This window comes from Rhinoderma darwinii, chromosome 1 (assembly GCF_050947455.1).
Source record: "Rhinoderma darwinii isolate aRhiDar2 chromosome 1, aRhiDar2.hap1, whole genome shotgun sequence".
In the NCBI taxonomy this organism is placed as follows: domain Eukaryota; kingdom Metazoa; phylum Chordata; class Amphibia; order Anura; family Rhinodermatidae; genus Rhinoderma; species Rhinoderma darwinii.
In genome coordinates, this window is record NC_134687.1 from 25097838 (window position 1) to 25120119 (window position 22282).

The 22282-nt window shown below is 45.5% G+C and overlaps 1 protein-coding gene across 2 annotated transcripts in view; it reads left to right on the top strand.

Annotated features, from left to right (window-relative positions):
• The window catches only part of KDM3A (lysine demethylase 3A), a 38401-nt gene that overhangs the window by 8739 nt on the left and 7380 nt on the right, over positions 1–22282 (top strand). For both annotated transcript variants that reach the window (XM_075856514.1, XM_075856507.1), the window contains exons 3-21: positions 1251–1406; positions 2563–2673; positions 5707–5809; positions 6666–6790; positions 6914–6983; positions 7152–7234; positions 7332–7475; positions 8985–9145; positions 9995–10521; positions 10652–10853; positions 11678–11892; positions 11985–12137; positions 14071–14169; positions 16979–17106; positions 17195–17357; positions 17470–17639; positions 19467–19703; positions 19937–20108; positions 22166–22256. In XM_075856514.1, the coding sequence (XP_075712629.1) occupies positions 1251–1406; positions 2563–2673; positions 5707–5809; positions 6666–6790; positions 6914–6983; positions 7152–7234; positions 7332–7475; positions 8985–9145; positions 9995–10521; positions 10652–10853; positions 11678–11892; positions 11985–12137; positions 14071–14169; positions 16979–17106; positions 17195–17357; positions 17470–17639; positions 19467–19703; positions 19937–20108; positions 22166–22256 (3110 nt within the window). The remainder of the gene's footprint in view (positions 1–1250; positions 1407–2562; positions 2674–5706; positions 5810–6665; positions 6791–6913; positions 6984–7151; positions 7235–7331; positions 7476–8984; positions 9146–9994; positions 10522–10651; positions 10854–11677; positions 11893–11984; positions 12138–14070; positions 14170–16978; positions 17107–17194; positions 17358–17469; positions 17640–19466; positions 19704–19936; positions 20109–22165; positions 22257–22282) is intronic.

Sequence of the window (22282 nt, forward strand, 5' to 3'; positions counted from 1 at the left end):
CAACTGACGCCACCATGAAACCTGACGGACCCTATTATAAGTCAAGGGGGGTCCTTAGGCCCTTTTCACGTCTTCGTTGGAGGCTCAGTTAGGGGCCTCCGTCGCAGATGCTGCCTAAAATACCGGAAGCCTAGCGCTATTGTTTCCGGTAAATCCATGGAGAACCGGATGAAACCCATAAATGTCAATGGGTTCCGGTGGACGCCAGATGTCCATTGTTAAACAGAGCCTGCGCTTCCGCCATTTTCGTTCTGCTCCTCTGACGGAGCACAACGGCGTGCTGAATGCAGATGTGAACAGGGCCTTTGGGTGTCGTCATCCAACAGATCCGGCACACCTCTAGTTTCATTCTTCGTCAAGGGAGCAGAACAATGGATTTGACCAGTCATCGATCAGTTCGGCTGCGTTCACTCCTGTCTGGATTGTGTAGGATTACGTTTGTATTGCATAGTGTGCAGATGATCCAGCTGCGTGTATTTGAGGCTTTCCCAGGCTGGTCTTTCTCTTTCCCGTCTAGTTCCCTGTAGGATCTTCTCCGCCTCGGTCTGGGCTTTTAGCGGAGTTCTACAGTTTGTGATCGGGGTGAATTTAATCAGCAGTGTAAAATGTCAGCGTGCGTGAGTTATTTTCTTGCCGGGATCCATGCTGTATGTGGGTGGGACCTCCGTCAGTGTTTTCTGGCTGGGATCCATGCTGTATGTGGGTGGGACCTCCGGTCGGTGTTTGTTTTCTGGCCGGGATCCATGCTGTATGTGGGTGGGACCTCCGTCTGTTTTCTGGCCGGGATCCATGCTGTATGTGGGTGGGACCTCCGTCAGTGTTTTCTGGCCGGGATCCATGCTGTATGTGGGTGGGACCTCCGTCAGTGTTTTCTGGCCGGGATCCATGCTGTATGTGGGTGGGACCTCCGTCAGTGTTTTCTGGCCGGGATCCATGCTGTATGTGGGTGGGACCTCCGTCAGTGTTTTCTGGCCGGGATCCATGCTGTATGTGGGTGGGACCTCCGTCAGTGTTTGTTTTCTGGCTGGGATCCATGCTGTATGTGGGTATGACCTCTGTCAGTGTTTGTTTTCTGGCTGGGATCCATGCTGTATGTGGGTGGGACCTCCGTCAGTATTTATAAGGCCATTACGGGCTGGCGTATCGCACGTGGTGTACAACATCTGCCTGTTCTCCAATGACTCATACACAACTGATAGAGAAGGTTGTGGACTGTTCTGTGGTGTCTCACGTGTGTCTTGTATCTGCAGGTTTGTGTAGAGTTTGAAGATGAGCCCTGGGAGAAAAGGACCTGGATCGAGGTGTACGGACCACAAGTCCAGGTGTTCCTGGTGGAACACAACCTGGCAATTGCTGACCGCAAATGTCCGAGTAACCCGTCTATGTCTGTACTGTGCCCGGCAATGGTGAGTATTACGGCTTCACTACTGGCTGACTTGTATCTGGGGGGCTCTGATGGGGCAGCTGATGAGACTTCATATAATGCCCTAGCAGTATTACATTACGGAAATGTACGTTTATTGGAGGTCTGCTTGCTGTCAGTAAATGGCAACATGTGTATTCATATACAGAGGTGGAAATTCAGTTCTTACCCTCCTCATGGTCACACTTGGAGCTTTTTTTTTTATTTTGTAATTTTTATAGATCTCATGATTAAAGGGGTCGCCCTGATTTTTTTTATATATATATATATAGAATAGGAAATCATCCAGTTTTCTAATGTGTGTATTAGAAATTCCTCTCAAACATGTCCCATATCTGAGCCGTAGCCCCTTTCTCTTCACAGCAGGATTGCCTTAGAATAGTCCTGTGTAACGGATCCATGGGCGAGTAAACCCGGCCTCAGTCATGTGACCGCACACTCTCTCTTCATAAACTCACTCCTTTTGATAAATTTCCTCTCTGTATTTTATAAGCTTGCCTTTTCCACCCATGTTGTATCCAAATAAAAGTTAGCCTAATTATTTCCCAACTTGACTTATCTCTAAACTCTGCTAAGCTTTAAAGAATATTTCCATCTTGTTTGGCTCTTCCCATAACTCAGACTGCATTCAAGAGCGCCCCCTGCAAGTACAGCGTCCCCTCCATTGATTCTAATTGTAAGGCCCCCTGCGCGCGCTACAGATTTTGTTGCAGAAATTTCTGGGACTGAAAATCAGTTTCATTCATCTGAAGGGGGTTGTTTCTCCAGCAAGCACAAAATCTGCAAAACCATTTGCCACGTGTGTTGGGGGTAAAAGTGGCAGAGAATGACTGGCTGGTTTGAATTAGCGAATTGAGGGGCGCAAGATACTGTTCCCCGATAGATGTGGGTCCCGTCACTGGGATCTTTATCAGACCATTATGGTATATCCTGTGGATGTTCATAAATGTTCAAGACGGGGAAAAGTAGTCACCAGTGAATGTCATTCATTCTCTTCTGTCAGCGCGGCCACTGCAGGACATATCGGCTTCATTTCATATGTACTCTTGATTTTAGGGGGGAAAATGTTGTAAAAGTCTGATTTAATATGGTAAAAAAAATGTTTAAATGTTTTTTGTTTTTTTTTTCTTTACCCGCAGCAATATAAAGTATTGGTGAGCAAGGTATCCTTGGAGTCGATGACCTGCATACAGTTTCTTGGAGATAAAAATCACGTTTTCATGAGTGGGGATGTTGTCAAGGTCTTACGGGTAATTGTCTTACTGCGTTTCTTCTATCCATTTTTATATCTGTGTTTGCTGAACATGGTGTGGAAAGTAAGACGTGGGATTATGTAATGGGCTGGGGATCATAAACAGTGGAGTCCCATTATCATGAGCAGCAGCTAATATCCAGGTGCTGGTGGGTGGTCTCCGGTATCTGGAGCCTCGCTGACTGCAGAGCACCCCACATCTGCTGGAGGTTGCATGGGGGGGGGGGGGATCAGGGGCGTAACTAGGAAAGACTGGGCCCCATAGCAAACTTTTGACTGTGGGCCCCCCCCCTCCCCTGGGTGTCACACATCCCCCCCCCCTTGTAAATGGTGCCTTTTTTACAGCCCCCCCCCCTGTAGGGAACGCCATACGGCCCCCCCCAACCCCCAAAAAAAATCCGTCCTGCAAAAGACATGTATCCCCTATCCACAGGATAGGGGATACATGTGTGATCGCTGGCAGCGATGGGGAGAACGAGGGACCGAAAGTCCCCCCCCCAAGTTCTCCATGACAAACCTCTGACTTCCGGAGTCTGCGCAGCTCAATAAAAATAAAAGGAGTGCTGGTCACGCATGCGCACAAGCTCGACCGGCGCTCCATTTATTTCTACGGAGCTGCCGACACAGACCCCGGAAGTCCGAGGTTTGTGATGGAGAACTTCAGGGGACTTTCAGTCCCCCGTTCTCCCTATCAATGCCAGCGATCACACATGTATCCCCTGTCCTGTGGAGAGGGGGGGGGATACATGTCTTTTGTTTAATGGCAGAGCGGGGAGATACCTCCCTGCTCTGCCGTAGTGTTCAGTGGTGTCGCGCTGTAGCAGCCATAGCGGCTGCTAGCGGAGCCTCCGGCCATGGGGGGGCCCGTGCCGGCGGGCGACGCGGGCCCCGTAGCAGCCGCTATGGCTGCTACTGGGGGGGGATCCATAGAGTGAACAAGACGATCCCGGTGGTCCCACAGATGCTCAATTGGGTTAAAGTCTGGAGAATTAGGGGGCCAGGGAAGTACTTAGAAGTCTTGGTCGTGCTCTTCCTGTCACTGTCGGACATTTCTAGCCGTGTGACATGTCGCATTGTTTTGCTGGGAGATTCCATCTGCCCCAGGGAAGACAAACCGCATGTAAGGGGGGACGTGATCTGCAACTATGGATTCATACCCGCATCGGTTCAGAGCCTTCCACATGGATGAGTGGGCCCCAAGAATACCATAAAAAAATTTCCCAGCCCATAACACTGCCGCCACCGGCTCGTGTTCTTCCAGCAATGGTCGCCGGGTGTTTGTTTTCTGATGGTTCTCGCCTGACACGCCAACATCCATCCGTTCGATGAAGCAGAAAACATGACTAATCAGAGAAAACAACCCTTTGCCATTAATCGGTGGTCCAATTCTGATACTGCCGTGCGAATTGAAGCTTTTTTTTCCTCTGCACCTTTGTTAGTATAGGAGCAGTGACCATCTGTCTGCTCCGGAGCCCCGTACGCAGTAGTGTTCACTGAACTGTTGTAGACACACGTCTGGTTGATTCTCAGTGAGCTGCTCCACTGTAGCGTGTCGTCCGGCCCTCGCGCACGTTCGTAGCCGACGTTCACCTCATCAATGGCACGCGGTGCTCCGCAGTTTCCATGTCTGTTATTCCCAATGGTGCCATCTGTCCACTCACAATACTGTCACCACAGCAGCACGAGAAGAGTTCACAAACTGCGCTGTGTGAGAAACTGCGCTCTGCGCCACCCCTGGCCCGAAAGCCAATAATCATCCCTTATTACAACACTGATAAATCCTCCCTTTTACCCATAGCAATGACGAGTGATCTGTTCACACAGCCTATCGCACACCTTATATGCCCACCAATCAAGCCCACGGCACATCACCTCCTTCATGGGCTGCGCGCTGCCGATTTGGAAAGTAGGAGGTGGTCATAATAATGTGACTCCTGTGTATATTCTCTACATTCTGTCTGATTGGGGGCTGGCGTTCCAGATCTCCGGTTAATGATATTGTATTATAGATGGGTATGAAATGTCTCGCTCAGTAGTCAGAATGTGAAGTGGACGTACAAGGTGTCGCCAAGCAACTGAATGTGAATGCGGCTCTTACCTCCGGACTCCACCTGCTGTCCTTTATCTGTTTTTGGGGCTCAGTGAGGCTTCGTTCACATCTGCGATGGGGCTCCGTTCCGTCTGAGCGTTCCATCGGTACGGAGCCCAGACAGACACAAACGGAAACCATGGGTTTCCATCAGCATTGATTTCAATGGTGACGGATCCGGTGCCAATGGTTTCCGTTTGTCTCCGTTGTGCGCGGGTTCTGTTGTTTTGACAGAATCAATAGCGCAGTCGTAGCCTTAATTTTAAGAAACCTTTTATCACGCGTTGCTTTTCCGTCTCACTGGGTTTCCTCAGATCTTTACTGGGCTCAGACTTCATGATTGACAGGAGTTAAACAACATTTTTGTTAAAGTTTAAACCACATTTGTCCATATAGCCTAAAACACATACTAGAATACTGTGGTAGCATCAGATCATACCTGTTTAATGGGGGACCGATATATTTGCATCTTAGGCTCTGTTCACACTAGCATCTTGGCTTCCGTTTATAACTGAGCCACGACCTGCGACAGATCCGTTTTCCGGCACATCCTGACGTACCCTATTGAATGTAATGGGGTCTGTCGAGGTTCCAGCGTTTTTTACGGCGCAAACATCCCAGCAGGCAACTTTATTCCTGCTGTCCAAAAATACTGGAAAGAGTGACACTAAAGCTCTGTTCACGTCACATTCGCGCTTTCCTTCGGAAATGTACGCTGGGGTAATTTGCCAATGTATTCCTCTGACGGGAAGCTGCGGTGCATGCAACTGTATACGCAAAGGCACCTATAAGACCCCATAACAGAAAAACTTATACCGTGCGGTGTTCGTGTTTCTATTGTATGGAATAGTGTCGTCTTCTACAGGGACGGCATGCAAAGCAGGTTTTTAGTGTGAGTTGCTTTACCATCCATGTCCTGACTGGTTTCATCTGATATTACAGGATCGGGAGAGCTTGAAACAATTTATGCAGGGAAACCGAACGTTTAACAAGGCCTTTCAGGATCTCATAAGAAAGAGTGTGGATGAAGGCCGTATACTGCAAGGTGAGCCGGCGTGCTGTGCGGCGTCTGATGGCTTCTATATTGTCCAATGTGTGGCTTCACATGGCATCAAAGTGATTATCCTAGACTTGAAGTTTTCAGAATAGTCACGGGATGTTCACACGGTTTGTTTGAGGCAGAAAAATACAAGGCTGATTTTAAGAGAGAACTTCCTCTGAATCAATGTGTATTTGGAGCTGATTTTGAACTTTGTTTTTTAAAGTTTTTTTTTTTTTTTTTTTTTTTTTTTTTTAATGCGGTTTTCAAGTGTATTTTAGAGTAAATCCGCCTGAAAATAAGCCATATGAACATACTACTCCTTCTTTTAGGGCCTCTTTCAATATGCCGTTATTTAGAGATTATTTCTGGAGGAACGGGTGACTCCTTGCCTTACATGGGCAGTCCTTTAACGTCCGAGGGTGCCGTGTAACGCGTCACTTCTGCAGCTAAAGGCCCTTTTACACTGGTCAATTATCGGGCGAACGAGCGTTCACTGTTTGCTCCTTCCCGGTCATTGCCCTGGGCAAACAGGGCAACAATCAGTCTCATTGATCGGCGCTCGTTGTTACGACCAAAATTAGTGGGTGTAAAAGGACCCAACCATTTTAAACAAATTGTATGAAATCATTCTTGTCCCTGCAATTGGCTGGTATTTCCGCTCCTCTCCATTCACTTGGTGTTTGAGCTTTAAAATCCAGACACAATTCACGGACAGGAGTGACCCCCACGGGAGCCATGTTTGTTTTTTCTTTTTAAAATGTTCTACAATGTCTTTAATGTAGACCGATGTGGGGTAGAAATTGTCTACAGACAGAATAATGGAAATGACACAACGTCCGTTTCCCCCTCCTTTTTAAAGGTGCCAAGAATTTAGTTGGATCGTCTATAAGAGTATATAGTATGAGCGAGGGATATCAGTGGTTCAGCGCCTCGGTGGTGAATGCGAGCGGTAATACCCGGACGCTGCAGATTAAATGTGAACAGGTGAGGAGCTTTATTTGGGAAGGGGGGGGGGGGGGGGGTCGACAGCCTTTTGTAGAACCATTATTGATTTTGATATAACGCTGTGGTCAGTTTCCATTTATTAACTTTGATCTAACTTTTTAGGTCCCCAGTCTAAAGATTATTGATCCGGCTCTAATACACGTTGAGCTCGTCCATAACTATTCTGATAAAGGTAAGATTTCGCTGTGGGTCGTGCTTATTCGCTGTTTATATGTCGCCAACATAATTCACAGCGCTATTCAGAGCTGGTCTTTAGCCCATTTCCCCAATGCTCAGTGTAACCTGCCTATCTAATGCATACACACTGACGTATACTCCGCTGACGGACCGCTGCTCTTAGTTTCAGTGAAGGTCAAGAAACCTCTGAAAAGGCAAAGTGAAGGATCATCGAAAACCAATGCAAAACAGAAGAGAGTGGAGCAGGTAGATGGTTTATAGCTCAATCTTGTGTCTAATGTTTTACTCCATGTGTGTGTGTGTGCGGATTTTAAAGTTGTCGTTTTTTTCGTCATCTGTTAAGAAACCTGTTCAGAAGCCGAGCTTCCTTACCTACTCCAGAGATGATGGGAAGACGCTGGTAGTGGTGGACAACCCCAAGTCCTCAGGGAACGCTCTTATGAATGTAATGAAATCCCCTGCGGAAAGTGGAAGCGTTGACCAAACAGTGAGTGGAAATCTTTTTTTTAGCGTACTACTTTTATCTATTAATAAGGCCGTGTCCTGTGTAGTAGAAAGAAAGCACGAGCCGCAGTCTTTCACAGGGGTTCCCAAACTTTCTGAGGCCGGGACCCACTTTTGGCTGAGGCTTTTGTTTGGGACCCCCCACTTCTGTACTCCGCCCCGTTTTGTCTGATGTATGTCAAAATCATTCGTAGTCAGATGATGGTACTTCGCTCTATTAGAAAAATAAGTCCTTGCAACATCAAAAACGACAATTGTATGGGCGGTGCATGGGGCGGGCTCGAGGTATCCTGCTGCTGTGCGTTGCTGAGACCTGTCTATGGCTGCTGAAGGTGGGTCATGTGACCCGACCCGTCCATCAGTGGCCGTCCGGCGTAGCTAGGGGTTTAGCACGGGGGGGGGGGGAATAACATCTGAATGGGTCCCCCACACAGGATAATGTCCCTATAGCTGCCCCCACGCAGCCCCAATAGTGCCTCACAAAGAATAATAAAATACGTACTCTCCCATGCCCGTTCCCACGCCAAGTGGAGGAGATCCTTCTGCTCCTCTGGCCTGTGCAGTGTGTGGCTCAGCGCAGACAGGTGCGATGATGTCACTACTCCGTGCCTGTCTGCGCAGAGCCGTCGGCTCCTTGCTCCAGCATTGAATTCAGCTGTATCTGCGTCCAGAGGAAGCAGATACAGTTGAAACCGGGACATCCATGAGTGGGGGGAGGGGGTCATAACCCACCGTTTAGGAAACACTGGTCTAGCACTGGATCTTTAATGGATTCAGCGATTTTGTTAAATGACTCTTTCCATATGCTCTATTAGGGTATATGGGGAAGGGTCCCCTAATTGAATTGCTTTCTATTGGGGTCTATTAACGCTACAGGTTTTTTTTTTTTTTTTTGCATGAGCAACTCTCGCTTTGACATACTTCTCACGTCCACACAGTCTATTGGTTTTAATCTAATGCTTTATTGAGCCCTTTATTGGTTCGCTCACTCAAAAAGAAAAAAAACCTGCTAAGAATACAGTAGGATCCTCCATGGTTAAAGGTGTTTTCCCACAAATACATATGAGGGGGTTCGACCGCTGGGACCCCTGTCTCCGGTGGCTTTACGGAACTGCTGGAGACTTGTCATGGAAATCCCATAAAAATGAATGAAGCGCTGGCCAAGCATTCGCACCGGCACTCATTTCTCGTGGGGTACTTCGGGGGACTTTCGTTCCCATGTTGTCATCGCCGGTGGTCCCAGCGGTTGGAGTCCCAGCGATCACAGGTGTTTTGTGGAAAAACCCCTTCAACTTTTCATCAGGGGGCACAGAAGCTGTAAAGGGACTCTCCATGGGAAACATCCCTTTTTAATGTCTTGGCTTATGTTTTGTAATACATTTGTGGATTTTGAAGTTGCTAACGCACTAGAATTGACTTGTTGGGTTGTTGTGCTTTACATGATAAATGTCTGCCGGTTTTCTCTAAATATAAATTTATAATCTTTCTGTAGCCAACGCCAAGTCTGGTATGTAAGCAGTCTGTTCCGGTTGGATTTGGAGAAGCCTTGCTGGGATGTACGGCCACTACGCCTTCCAGCCAAAACCAGGCCTCCCGTGCTACTCCACCCCAAGCAAATTCTCCACCAAGCTTTGGTGCTGAAACTCCTCCAGGGTAAGGAAGTTCGAAAGAAAAGTACATCATGGATTACAGTACACTGCAAAAAATTCTATATTGATTTTATAATCTTTATAGTAGTTAAAACTTAGTTTTACAGAGCTCAAAATTCTTTTAGCTCGTTTAATTGAGAGACTCTGGCTTCCTGCATGAAGCATACGGTGAGCTCCCCCTAGTGGCTAATCCATGCCGCCAGCACTGTGTCACTTAACTGTATATACAGGGGATTTGGAGCTTTCAGTCCGATAAATGATGTTCCAGTAACGTTAAAAGAGTTATAAGAATGTTAAATCTAAAAAAAGAACCGATCACTCACCAGTTGTTGCTCAAAGACTATGGGGGGGGGGGGGCATAGATAATGAATTTTATGCTAGTCGTCTAACAAGTCACATTTTTGCGCACGCCGTAGTTGCGCTAAAATTTTTACTTGCCACTTTGCGAAAGTGCCACTGACAGAGGGCAGGGCTAAGCTCAAAGTGGCGGGATCTCCACCAAATTGACAAATTTATTCTATTGTTTGCCACGAAATTGGCGTAAATTATAGCCGAAATCTACACCAGCTCCTAGCTGGCATAGATTTCAGTCTGTGGGGCGTAGCATAGTGGAGGTACATACCGGGCCTTTACATTGCCCTCTTCCCCATCGGACTCCTAAAAAAAAATGTATCTCTCGCTCTCTTATCTGCGACTCGTTCAAGGTACTGATGCCGGGTAGCGTCCGTACCTATTCGGCGCAGCGCTCGACGTAGTCGTCAGCACATTGGTTATAAAGACTGGCATGTGATATACAACTGGGGCAGATTTATTAAGGTTTTTGTCTTATACAAGCATTGCTCTTACTTTTCAGGAAATTTTCTCAAAACTTACCAAGTGAGACCTCCTCCATTCTGAATAGTGATGAAAATGGGGAGGAGAAAAACTTATTTCTGAGCGCTGCGATGTCACAAGGCAAGGGACTAGGATTTGGCTTGACGGATAAATCTGCTGGTCCTTTCTCATCAGGTGCGAGCTTTTCATCCTGGGCCAGCCAAACAAATGGCGACAACGGACATAAATCCGAAAACCTCTTTGCGGCCTTTACAAGACCCTCCACTGTTTTTCCAAAGGGCTTTGAGTTTTCCGTGGAACGTTTTCCTGATAAAAACACCTTGACGGTGAAGGACTCGCCGCGGTTGGGAAGTTCTGAGGCTTGCAAAAACTTAACACGGCAACTGCCAAGTGTATTTGGCGCAGCTCCCGAAACTGAGACCAAACCTGGTGCTCATCTACCGCCTGGGAAAACTGTGAACCAGTCCAAGCCGCAAAACATTCTTGCTCAAAACCCTTCAAAAACCGAGGTGTCACCCCACAAGAGCCCTAATAAAAATGACGGGGGTAAGTAGGCATAAACCACTAGCTTTAAGAAAAGATCAATCCGGCTGCAACCAGGACAACGTAAAACACGAAGACGTCGGCCACTCATGTGTTTTACTAATTTTAGCTTCTCAATCCTTTAATTTTCTAGTTACGTATCCCAGATCTATATTGCTGGACCCGCAGAAGCTGAAGAGGATCCAATCCAGCGGGGATTGTTTTGTGCAGGACGGCTCTTGCAATGACATTGCTCCCCATTTGCACAAGTGTAGAGAATGCCGCCTGGACCGCTTTGGGCGAAGTAAGGAGCAGCGAGACGCTGCCGTCTTCTGCCGTTTCTTTCACTTCCGGAGGTGAACTTGATTCCTGCTCATTCAGATGGTCCGTCATAAATGATCCTCTAGAAGCTGCTTTTACAATACTTTTTTTTTTTGTAGTGTTGGAGGATTTTCTACAATGTTTTATGTTGAACGTATAAGCTGCACGCATACATCAACAATACGGTCTGATGAAATGTGGCTGTTCGCCGCTTTCGAAGTTATGTCGGACTTGTATTGCTTCACGTAGAAAATTCTTAGCCATTTGGAAAAGGACGATTGACCAGTTTAAGAGACAGCAGTTCAGGATCGTGCAGGAGAGCGGACAGTGAATGTCCATCTTTTTAATACATTGTCATTTTCCTGATACAGAGCCTCAAATCCCCCACATTGCCAACGTTCAATAATAAGATTCCACTAGGGGGAGCTCACTGCATGCTGTTTTGTTACTGTATTTAATGTGCATGCAGTAAGTGCATAAACGCCATCTAGTGGCGGCTCCAGGGGGCCAGAATATTGTGGTTTAAATCTGACTGGGATTTGAAGCCCTGTATCTGGAAAACAACGCTCTGAAAACTAAAAAAAAATGTATTTAGAAGATTTTCAACCAATTCAGATTAAATAAAATGGGTTAGAGTAGGACATTATAGTCTGAATACGTATCTGGTGCAGGAGAGCCAGGAGAGTGCGCATTGATAACCACCTATAGGATCCTCTTACATTAGATTGTACATAGACTTTAAGTGTCAGCGGATTCCACTAAATTTGGTAGAATATGGCTACTATTATCTCACATCTGTGGCCTCCTAAAGTTACAAACTGTTCAGACCTCTGTGATCACTGAAGTCTCTTGTTCCCAGGTTACACTTCAACAAGCATGGATTACTGCGGGAAGGCGGCTTCTTGACCCCTAATAAATATGATGCTGAAGCAATAAACTTGTGGCTTCCCTTAGTGAATAGTGTTGTGGATTTGGACCTGGACACAGCCAAGTACATTCTGGCAAATATCGGAGACCACTTCTGCAAGCTTGTCATGTCCGAAAAGGAAGTTATGGCTTCTGTAGATCCACAAAGTAAGAAACGTGTTGATAGTCCTGAATTTTTCTGTACCGTGTGAGTATTTTGTTTGCTTAACTTTTTTTTTTTTCCATTTTGTTTTCTGCAGAACAAGTGGCCTGGAAACGTGCTGTGCGTGGTGTGCGAGAAATGTGTGACGTCTGTGACACAACCATCTTCAATCTCCATTGGGTTTGTCCTAAATGCGGCTTTGGAGTGTGTGTAGACTGTCACCGCATGAAGAAGAAGAGTATGAGCAGCGGTGAGTTCATATGATCATATAGGCGCACAGCAAGCCCCAATATCGACACTGCAGAGAAGGAAGGGAAAAAGACTTTTTTTTATTTTATTTATTTTTTATTTCAGACCTTTTTAGAAAAACTCTTTAATCAGTATACGAGTATATACAGTGTATGGTGGCAGGAGTATATGCAGTGTATGGTGGCAGGAGTATATGCAGTGTATGGTGGCAGGAGTATATGCAGTGTATGGTGGCAGGAGTATATACAGTGTATGGTGGCAGGAGTATATACAGTGTATGGTGGCAGGAGTATATACAGTGTATGGTGGCAGGAGTATATACAGTGTATGGTGGCAGGAGTATATACAGTGTATGGTGGCAGGAGTATATACAGTGTATGGTGGCAGGAGTATATACAGTGTATGGTGGCAGGAGTATATACAGTGTATGGTGGCAGGAGTATATACAGTGTATGGTGGCAGGAGTATATACAGTGTATGGTGGCAGGAGTATATACAGTGTGTGGTGGCAGGAGTATATACAGTGTGTGGTGGCAGGAGTATATACAGTGTGTGGTGGCAGGAGTATATACAGTGTGTGGTGGCAGGAGTATATACAGTGTGTGGTGGCAGGAGTATATACAGTGTGTGGTGGCAGGAGTATATACAGTGTGTGGTGGCAGGAGTATATACAGTGTGTGGTGGCAGGAGTATATACAGTGTGTGGTGGCAGGAGTATATACAGTGTGTGGTGGCAGGAGTATATACAGTGTGTGGTGGCAGGAGTATATACAGTGTGTGGTGGCAGGAGTATATACAGTGTGTGGTGGCAGGAGTATATACAGTGTGTGGTGGCAGGAGTATATACAGTGTGTGGTGGCAGGAGTATATACAGTGTGTGGTGGCAGGAGTATATACAGTGTGTGGTGGCAGGAGTATATACAGTGTGTGGTGGCAGGAGTATATACAGTGTGTGGTGGCAGGAGTATATACAGTGTGTGGTGGCAGGAGTATATACAGTGTGTGGTGGCAGGAGTATATACAGTGTGTGGTGGCAGGAGTATATACAGTGTGTGGTGGCAGGAGTATATACAGTGTGTGGTGGCAGGAGTATATACAGTGTGTGGTGGCAGGAGTATATACAGTGTGTGGTGGCAGGAGTATATACAGTGTGTGGTGGCAGGAGTATATACAGTGTGTGGTGGCAGGAGTATATACAGTGTGTGGTGGCAGGAGTATATACAGTGTGTGGTGGCAGGAGTATATACAGTGTGTGGTGGCAGGAGTATATACAGTGTGTGGTGGCAGGAGTATATACAGTGTGTGGTGGCAGGAGTATATACAGTGTGTGGTGGCAGGAGTATATACAGTGTGTGGTGGCAGGAGTATATACAGTGTGTGGTGGCAGGAGTATATACAGTGTGTGGTGGCAGGAGTATATACAGTGTGTGGTGGCAGGAGTATATACAGTGTGTGGTGGCAGGAGTATATACAGTGTGTGGTGGCAGGAGTATATACAGTGTGTGGTGGCAGGAGTATATACAGTGTGTGGTGGCAGGAGTATATACAGTGTGTGGTGGCAGGAGTATATACAGTGTGTGGTGGCAGGAGTATATACAGTGTGTGGTGGCAGGAGTATATACAGTGTGTGGTGGCAGGAGTATATACAGTGTGTGGTGGCAGGAGTATACACAGTGTGTGGTGGCAGGAGTATACACAGTGTGTGGTGGCAGGAGTATACACAGTGTGTGGTGGCAGGAGTATACACAGTGTGTGGTGGCAGGAGTATACACAGTGTGTGGTGGCAGGAGTATACACAGTGTGTGGTGGCAGGAGTATACGATATAGTTACATTAGTGGGAAAACCCTGTCATTCTCTCACCTTTTTGTGACCGCTTTCTATTGGGCACTGTTTTATTTCGGTTCCTGACCCTCCTATCCTCTTTCTGTTGTAGATCATGAAGGAGCAGAAACGTTCTCCTGGCTAAAGTGTTGTAAAGGGCAGCTACATGAGCCTGACAATCTAATGCCGACTCAGATTGTACCAGGAAAAGGTAACTCCTATATTAACGGTTGACTTTTCATTATTTTATTTTTCTTTGGTCCTCCACTAAACAAAAAAATTCAATGTGGTGGATTTGCTAATATTGTAAGTATTGGACGGTGTAAACTGAAAATCAGGCAGAAGATGCACCACATTTATCATCCTGCAAGACCCTTTTCTCTTCCTTACACCACCTCTTGGTTGGTTTAGTTTTTATAACGTCTTGGCACAAGGTAGGGTTGCATGATGCATGGAAATATAGATACAATTTCTATGCCGTGCACCCTCAAATTGTTCAATACAGTTCATGTATTTCGATACTAAGGTGTGTGGCCGCACAGCTTAGTTTTGTAACACGTGATTTTAGTAAGAATGAGGCTGCGGCTGTGTAATCAGCACGATGTGACCAGGGCTACGCTAATGAGCGGCGGCACTGAAGACAGAACATGGCGGGCGCACTGCAAAACACCTCCATGTTCTGTCCTCCGTGCCATGCGTCGCCACTCATTAGCGCAGTGTCAGTCACATGTTATTCATACCGCGCGCGCACACTTATTGTCAGGAGCGGGGCAATGGCTGGTTTTACACAGCCGCAGACCCGCTCTAACGGAGTACAGAGAAACCTCTGATCTCTATTCCCGTGAATGCTGCGGACGACAATGAGAAGGGGGGGGGGGGGGATTCCCCTATCGAAGTATTGATATTAAAGTCCAAATTCTGGTGTTGTGAAAACTCTAGCACAAGGCATGACAGTCTAAGCCACAAATCTGGTACAAAGTGTCTAAAACAGTCGATAAATGTGTTTAAAAAATCTGCCACATTTTGTGTAGTAAATCCCTTCCAATGTGTTTAGAGGCCTCTTCAGTCTGTTTTAGTAAATGCTTGTATCTTCCATGAAATAAGCGCCATACCATTTAATATTTTCTTAGAATTCGGCATTCTGCAGTTCCTGTTATTTCTCTTGGAAATGTATGAATAAATGAATAACTTGGTTTTATCATTCTCTTTGTTAATAGAGTGTGTCACTAAACTGTGACGCTGTCAGCAATGATTGATTGGACAATTTCAGTGTGTTGGGAAACACCCGTTTGATAATTGGGTGCTACCACTCCATTTGTCAATCTATTATTAAAGAGCAATATCACAACACATGTAAACTATGCTAGATCATCATTTTTTCGCAAGTATTTATGAAAACCGAAATATCATGAGAATTGGCAGCTCCTCTATACTACACCACACAGGAGAGCTGACAGCTCCTCTATACTACACCACACAGGAGAGCTGACAGCTCCTCTATACTACACCACACAGGAGAGCTGACAGCTCCTCTATACTACACCACACAGGAGAGCTGACAGCTCCTCTATACTGCACCACACAGGAGAACTGACAGCTCCTCTATACTACATCACACAGGAGAGCTGACAGCTCCTCTATACTACACCACACAGGAGAGCTGACAGCTCCTCTATACTACACCACACCACACAGGAGAGCTGACAGCTCCTCTATACTACACCACACAGGAGAGCTGACAGCTCCTCTATACTACACCACACAGGAGAGCTGACAGCTCCTCTATACTACACCACACAGGAGAGCTGACAGCTCCTCTATACTGCACCACACAGGAGAACTGACAGCTCCTCTATACTACATCACACAGGAGAGCTGACAGATCCTCTATACTACACCACACAGGAGAGCTGACAGATCCTCTATACTACATCACACAGGAGAGCTGACAGATCCTCTATACTACATCACACAGGAGAGCTGACAGATCCTCTATACTGCACCACACAGGAGAGCTGACAGATCCTCTATACTGCACCACACAGGAGAGCTGACAGCTCCTCTATACTGCACCACACAGGAGAGCTGACAGATCCTCTATACTACACCACACAGGAGAGCTGACAGATCCTCTATACTACACACAGGAGAGCTGACCGCTCCTCTATACTACACCACACAGGAGAGCCGACAGCTCCTCTATACTACACCACACAGGAGAGCCGACAGCTCCTCTATACTACACCACACAGGAGAGCTGACAGATCCTCTATACTACATCACACAGGAGAGCTGACAGATCCTCTATACTACACCACACAGGAGAGCTGACAGCTCCTCTATACTGCACCACACAGGAGAGCTGACAGATCCTCTATACTACACCACACAGGAGAGCTGACAGCTCTTCTATACTACACCACACATGAGAGCTGACCGCTCCTCTATACTACACACAGGAGAGCTGACCGCTCCTCTATACTACACCACACAGGAGAGCCGACAGCTCCTCTATACTACACCACACAGGAGAGCCGACAGCTCCTCTATACTACACCACACAGGAGAGCTGACAGCTCCTCTATACTACACCACACAGGAGAGCTGACAGCTCCTCTATACTACACCACACAGGAGAGCTGACAGCTCCTCTATACTACACCACACAGGAGAACTGACAGATCCTCTATACTACACCACACAGGAGAACTGACAGATCCTCTATACTACACCACACAGGAGAACTGACCGCTCCTCTATACTACACCACACAGGAGAGCTGACAGCTCCTCTATACTACACCACGCAGGAGAGCGGACAGATCCTCTATACTACACCACACAGGAGAGCTGACAGCTCCTCTATACTACACCACGCAGGAGAGCGGACAGATCCTCTATACTACACCACACAGGAGAGCTGACATCCTTTTCCTATTGCTTGTGAATTTTGAGCATGCCCTCCATTAGCTGATGCCTATATATTGTCTTAGTGACTGAAGCAAAGTTCTGTTTTTTCAGCTCTGTATGATGTTGGAGATGTTGTCCACTCTGTAAGGGGGAAGTGGGGTATAAAGTCAAATTGTCCCTGTTCCAACAAACACCAAAAGCCTTTACCTAAACCAGCTGTGAAGGAAGAGCCAAAACAGGTCTGTATTTCTGTTTCCCATGTGTGGGCTTTACGATTTTGTAAGGGAATGTTTTAGATCCTCACGACCAATTCTGTTCTGTTTACAGAGTTCTTCTAGTGCTGAATCCACAAATGGATCCCTTCAGCCAATCACGTTTCCTGCAGAGGGTCCATTATCCGCAAGTAGTAAAACTCCTTCATCTTCACTCTCTGGGCCTTTAAGTTGGTTAACAAACCTTCCGAACACAAATGTGAACAAGGAAAACAAAGGTAAGTCTGACAAAAGTTCTCATTGTGGTAATCGTTCACCTCTAGGCAGAATATGCTTCAACTACATCTTCCTCTGTCTCCTCTAAGTGATTTTATTCTAATCTTCCTACAGACAATCTCTTCACATCCGCATTGAAAACGGAAAACAAAGCACTTCCCTCTTTTGCTAGTTTTGGAAAGCCGGCGTCTGCATTGCAGCCTTTCAGTAGCTCCATTCTGTCCCCGATGAGCAGCAACAGTTCTGGATTCTTAAGAAACCTCCTCAATTCTTCAAGCATTAAGGTGAGTATCGACATAGTACTGGTCTTATGGAGAAGGCAAGACTCTTGGGTCCCTGCGGTGTATATAGGGTTGCATGACTTTATAAAAATGTAATGTGCCGGCTTCCTTTTACATGGGCTCTGTCTGGTATTGCAGCATTGACTTCAATATGACTAATTCCAGAAACTGACCATTTACTAGAGTTGCGCTGTTTCTGTTTCGATGTTTCTGTTCACATGTTTTTTTGTTTTTTTTTGTGGCTGCCTTTGATGTGGAAACTGCGTCTGAATTCGAGCATGAAACCGCCTCCCATTGATTTCAAAGGGAGGCGGAGGCCTTTTTTTCCCCGCTTGCGGGGAATATAAAGCGACATGCCATTTCTTCCTGTGGCTCCATCTCCGACCTCCCATTAAAATGAATGGGAGGCAGAGAAAGCGTTTTTTTTTTTTTTTTTTTTTTTACTGCATTTTTTGGGCTGCGGCAAGAAAGTGCAGACGGGTCAAATCTGCCTCGAAATTACTGAAGGATTTTTTATTTTTTGCCGCGAAAACCGTGGCAAAAAAACGTCTGAAATTGCCTCCTATTGATTTCAATGGGAGGTGGAGGCGTTTTTTTCCTGTAAGCAAAAAAAGAAACGCTCGTGGGGAAAAAAGTGACATGCCCTATTTTTAGGCGTTTTCCGCCTCAAAAACCACATTGAAATCAATGGGAGACTAAATAAACGCGTTTTTTGATGCCAAGATTTTTGACGCGTTATTTGACTAGTTTTTCCACAAAAAATGCTTGCGGTTATTCCCTTTGTCTAAGAAATGGGTAAAAAAAAAAGCAGTAAAAAGCGCATGTGGTGCAAAAAAATCTGCGTGAACGCAACCTTACTCTACCTTTTTTCTTTTTTTTTTTTTTTTTTAAATCTTTGATGTTTCTTCTGTAATCAATGTGGCTTGCATACATGTTTGAATGACCTGTTGAGAATTGTGAACATATTAATATTTGACTACTTTAGAGGGAAAGTGTCGCTAGAATTTTTTTATTTTTTTTTTTAAGTTAAACAGTTAGTGTATACATGATTAGACATTGTTCTAATTTTTTTTCTCAAGTCAGGAAATATTATAAATTAGAGTCTAATTTATAACATTTCCATGTGCTGATCACTAGAGGGAGCAATTCCCAAAATTGCAGCATTGGCATGTGGTAAAGCAACCTCATTGCTTTATGCTGCAAAATTTGAGAAGACACACTCGCTCTAGTGTCCTCAATTAATTCCCCCTCCTTTATCCTGGCTAGTGACAGGAGAAAGGAGGGGGTTGAATGTTCAAACCTCCTACACTGTGTGCCGCCATTTTTTGAGCGAATGCACAGTGTAGTAGGCTTACATACAGTGGTAATCACACACGAAAACACAAACATAACTTACCTGCTCCTGCCGCCTCCGCTCCGTCTGCTCCTAGTCCTTCTGAACACATGTCCGGAAGCCACAACCGGCGGTAGTTATCTTACTGTCCGGCCGCGGCTTCCGGTTCACATGAAAATGGCGCCGGATGTCGCTCGGCCGAAGACCTTCCTTTTGGACTGCGCCGTTCCCACACAGACGGCGTACGCTATAGTGAATGGAACGGCTCCTGTTCGCATTCTCTATGGGGTTGTATGTGACGTATTCCATCTCTGTATGTGTCGTTAATCGAGACATACAGAGATGAAGAAAAAAAAATGGCAGCCCACAAATAAATAGAATTTATTTTAATAACATACTAAAAGCTAATTGATATAAAAAAAAAATTTCCGCGACACCTCTCCTTTAATATTCTGGATTAAAAAGCATTATTTTCTTAACCCTTTGTTTTTCTGCAGCCGGAGTGTGGAGAGAAGAGCACGCCTAAATTGCTGGATGACATATTTGCCTCTTTGGTTCAAACCAAGCCTATGACCGATCCAGTACGGAAGCCAGAAGGGCTCGCTGTTCAGCCCAGTCTAATGGGATTCAATACACCGCACTACTGGCTCTGTGACAATAGATTACTATGTCTGCAAGATCCCAGCAATAAGAGCAACTGGAACGTCTTCCGTGAGTGCTGGAAACAAGGACAGGTAAGTCACCCGGTGCAGGTAGTCATTGGAATAGATCACTTCACTCTGTCATTTTTGTCTCTTAGCAACCCGACATATTTCTCTCTTTACAGAGTTGCTTTTAGTACATTTTCTGTTACTCCTGTAGAAGTTATAATTGCGCAGACTTCATCTTGCTTCACATGTAGGAAAGGACATTCGGCACTTGTGGGATTTATTGGTTTTACTTGTTAATAATTCCCATTCTCTTCCAGCCGGTCATGGTATCTGGGGTGCACAATAAATTGAACACTGATCTGTGGAGGCCGGAATCCTTCAGGGATGAGTTTGGGGATCAAGAAGCTGATCTGGTGAATTGTAGGACTAATGACATCATCACAGGAGCCTCGGTTGGCGAATTCTGGGACGGCTTTGAAGACCTATCCAGTATGTATGCTGTCATGTCACCGCGTTCTTCAAGAAATCATAGTGAACATTTACTTGGACAGTTGAAATCCCTGGAAATTAAAAGGGTTTCCTGAGGCCTGGTCCACACTTTTTTTTTTTTTTTTTTTGCACAGATTCCGACGCTTTTTCTGAATCTGAGACCGCGCAGAAATTGTTTCGCTTTTGGCTCCCATTGCTTTTTAAGTGCTGGAAGAAAAAAAAAAACTGCCCTATCTTGGTGCGGAATTCGCACCACAAATTCCCATTAAAGCAATGGGAAGCTCAAAAAAAACAAACTCCTTGACCAGCGTGGGATTTTTTTTTTTTCACCGAAAAGGGCCCAAAACGTCTTGCAATTGAAAACCTGTATCCAAAATCAGCCTGGAAAACAGCTTTGTGTGAACATAGCCTAAGATTAGAAAAAAAATGGTCTGCTTTTATTTTAGGATTTATTTTGGAGCTAATCCCCAATTTAAGTGATTGGGACTAAAGTGCAATACCAGACCCAGCGAAGGCACAGAATTGGCGCTATTTGGAATGAAAGCAGACCCTGTTTATTTTGATGATGTAATTTCAATGTAAAACTTTACTGGATTTCCACGTCTGTTAACCTTTTAACTACCGGCGTATAGCCTTTTTACGCCGCCTGTTTGGAGTCGTTCTTAAGTGCCGCCTTTTCACGTCGGCACTTCAGAAGAACTTTTCCCGCATCGTGCGGGGTGCTCCTGAAGCCCGGGCTCTTACTAACAGCTTTGGGCTTCAGGGCAACTATCAGAGACCACTAGCCGTGGTCTCTGATCATATTTAACCCCTCAGATGCGGCGCTCAATAGTGAGCGCTACATCTGAGTGATTTTAGATGGAGGGAGCTCTCACCCTGCGTGCACCGCGGGCTGCCGATTGTTTCTATGCCAGCCTGGGGGGCCTAACCAAGGCCCCCAGGACTGCCTCTAGTGATTGCCTGTTAGGCCATGCCAGAGACATGGCCTAACAGATGCTGTAAGTTTTACACTGCCAGGCAATAATACACTGCAATACAGAAGTATTGAAGTGTATTATAATATCGATCAAAGCATCACACAGTAAAGTCCCCTAGTGGGACTAAAAAAATAGTTAAATGAAGTTTGAAATAAATAAATGTCCCAAGTAAAATAAATAAACCCACTTTTTCCCCTTACAAAATACTTTATTGTGGAAAAAAGTTACTCATTTGGTATCGCCGCATCCGTAATGAACCCAACTATATAAAACTATTACATTATTTAATACGCACGGTGAACACCGTAAAAAATAACATAAAAAAGTTCTAGCTCTTTGAATGCGACGCGACGATGGAAAAACTTTAAAACACATTGCTCGGTCATTAAGGTTTAAAATACCTTTTGGTATTAAAGGGTTAAAGAGTATCTGTTCGCTCTTATCCCTGGTATGTTTTAGCAAATACTGGTGTTCCCCATGCAACCACAAGGAGCATCTTTTCTTAGAACTCTGCATTGTACTGTCCCCCTGTTGTTCCTCCTGGGAATGTATAAATTGACAACTGGCTGTTGTCATTCTACTTGTCGATAGGGTGTGTTCCCACAGTCTGACACTGACTACTGTCCAATCGTCGCTGACCGACTGTGAACGGACATGACTCGTTGGGAAGGAGAATGGTTAACTCACAGTTGTCCATTTTATATTTTTCCAGGTGAAATAAGAGAGTAACGGCACAGCAGAGTTTTAAGAAAAGATTCTCCAGTTTTGCTGTTTCTTGTGGAATTACAAGTATTTTCTAAAGCTCCGAGAGCTGATCAATCCTCAAAGGAACAATTTACCCTTCGTTTATATTCTGTTACTTAAAACCGGGTTCAAGGGTTCTACGTTATAAGACTTCCTGCAAAAATTCTTTAATGGGATTGGTAACCGGAAGTCCCAGAGAAAACGCCTGTCCCCAAATATAATCTATTGACTTGTGAGAACCAGCAGAAACCTCTCCAGATGTGTGTACAGTTCTGGCTATGTAATCCTTCTTCTCAGGTTTGATGCTCTTTTAAGAGACTTCTCCTTGTTTTTCAGAACGCCTTAAAAATGACTCTGGGGATGCAATGGTGCTGAAATTGAAGGACTGGCCCCCCGGAGAAGATTTCAGAGATATGATGCGATCTCGGTATGTTTTATACTCTTTTGCGACAT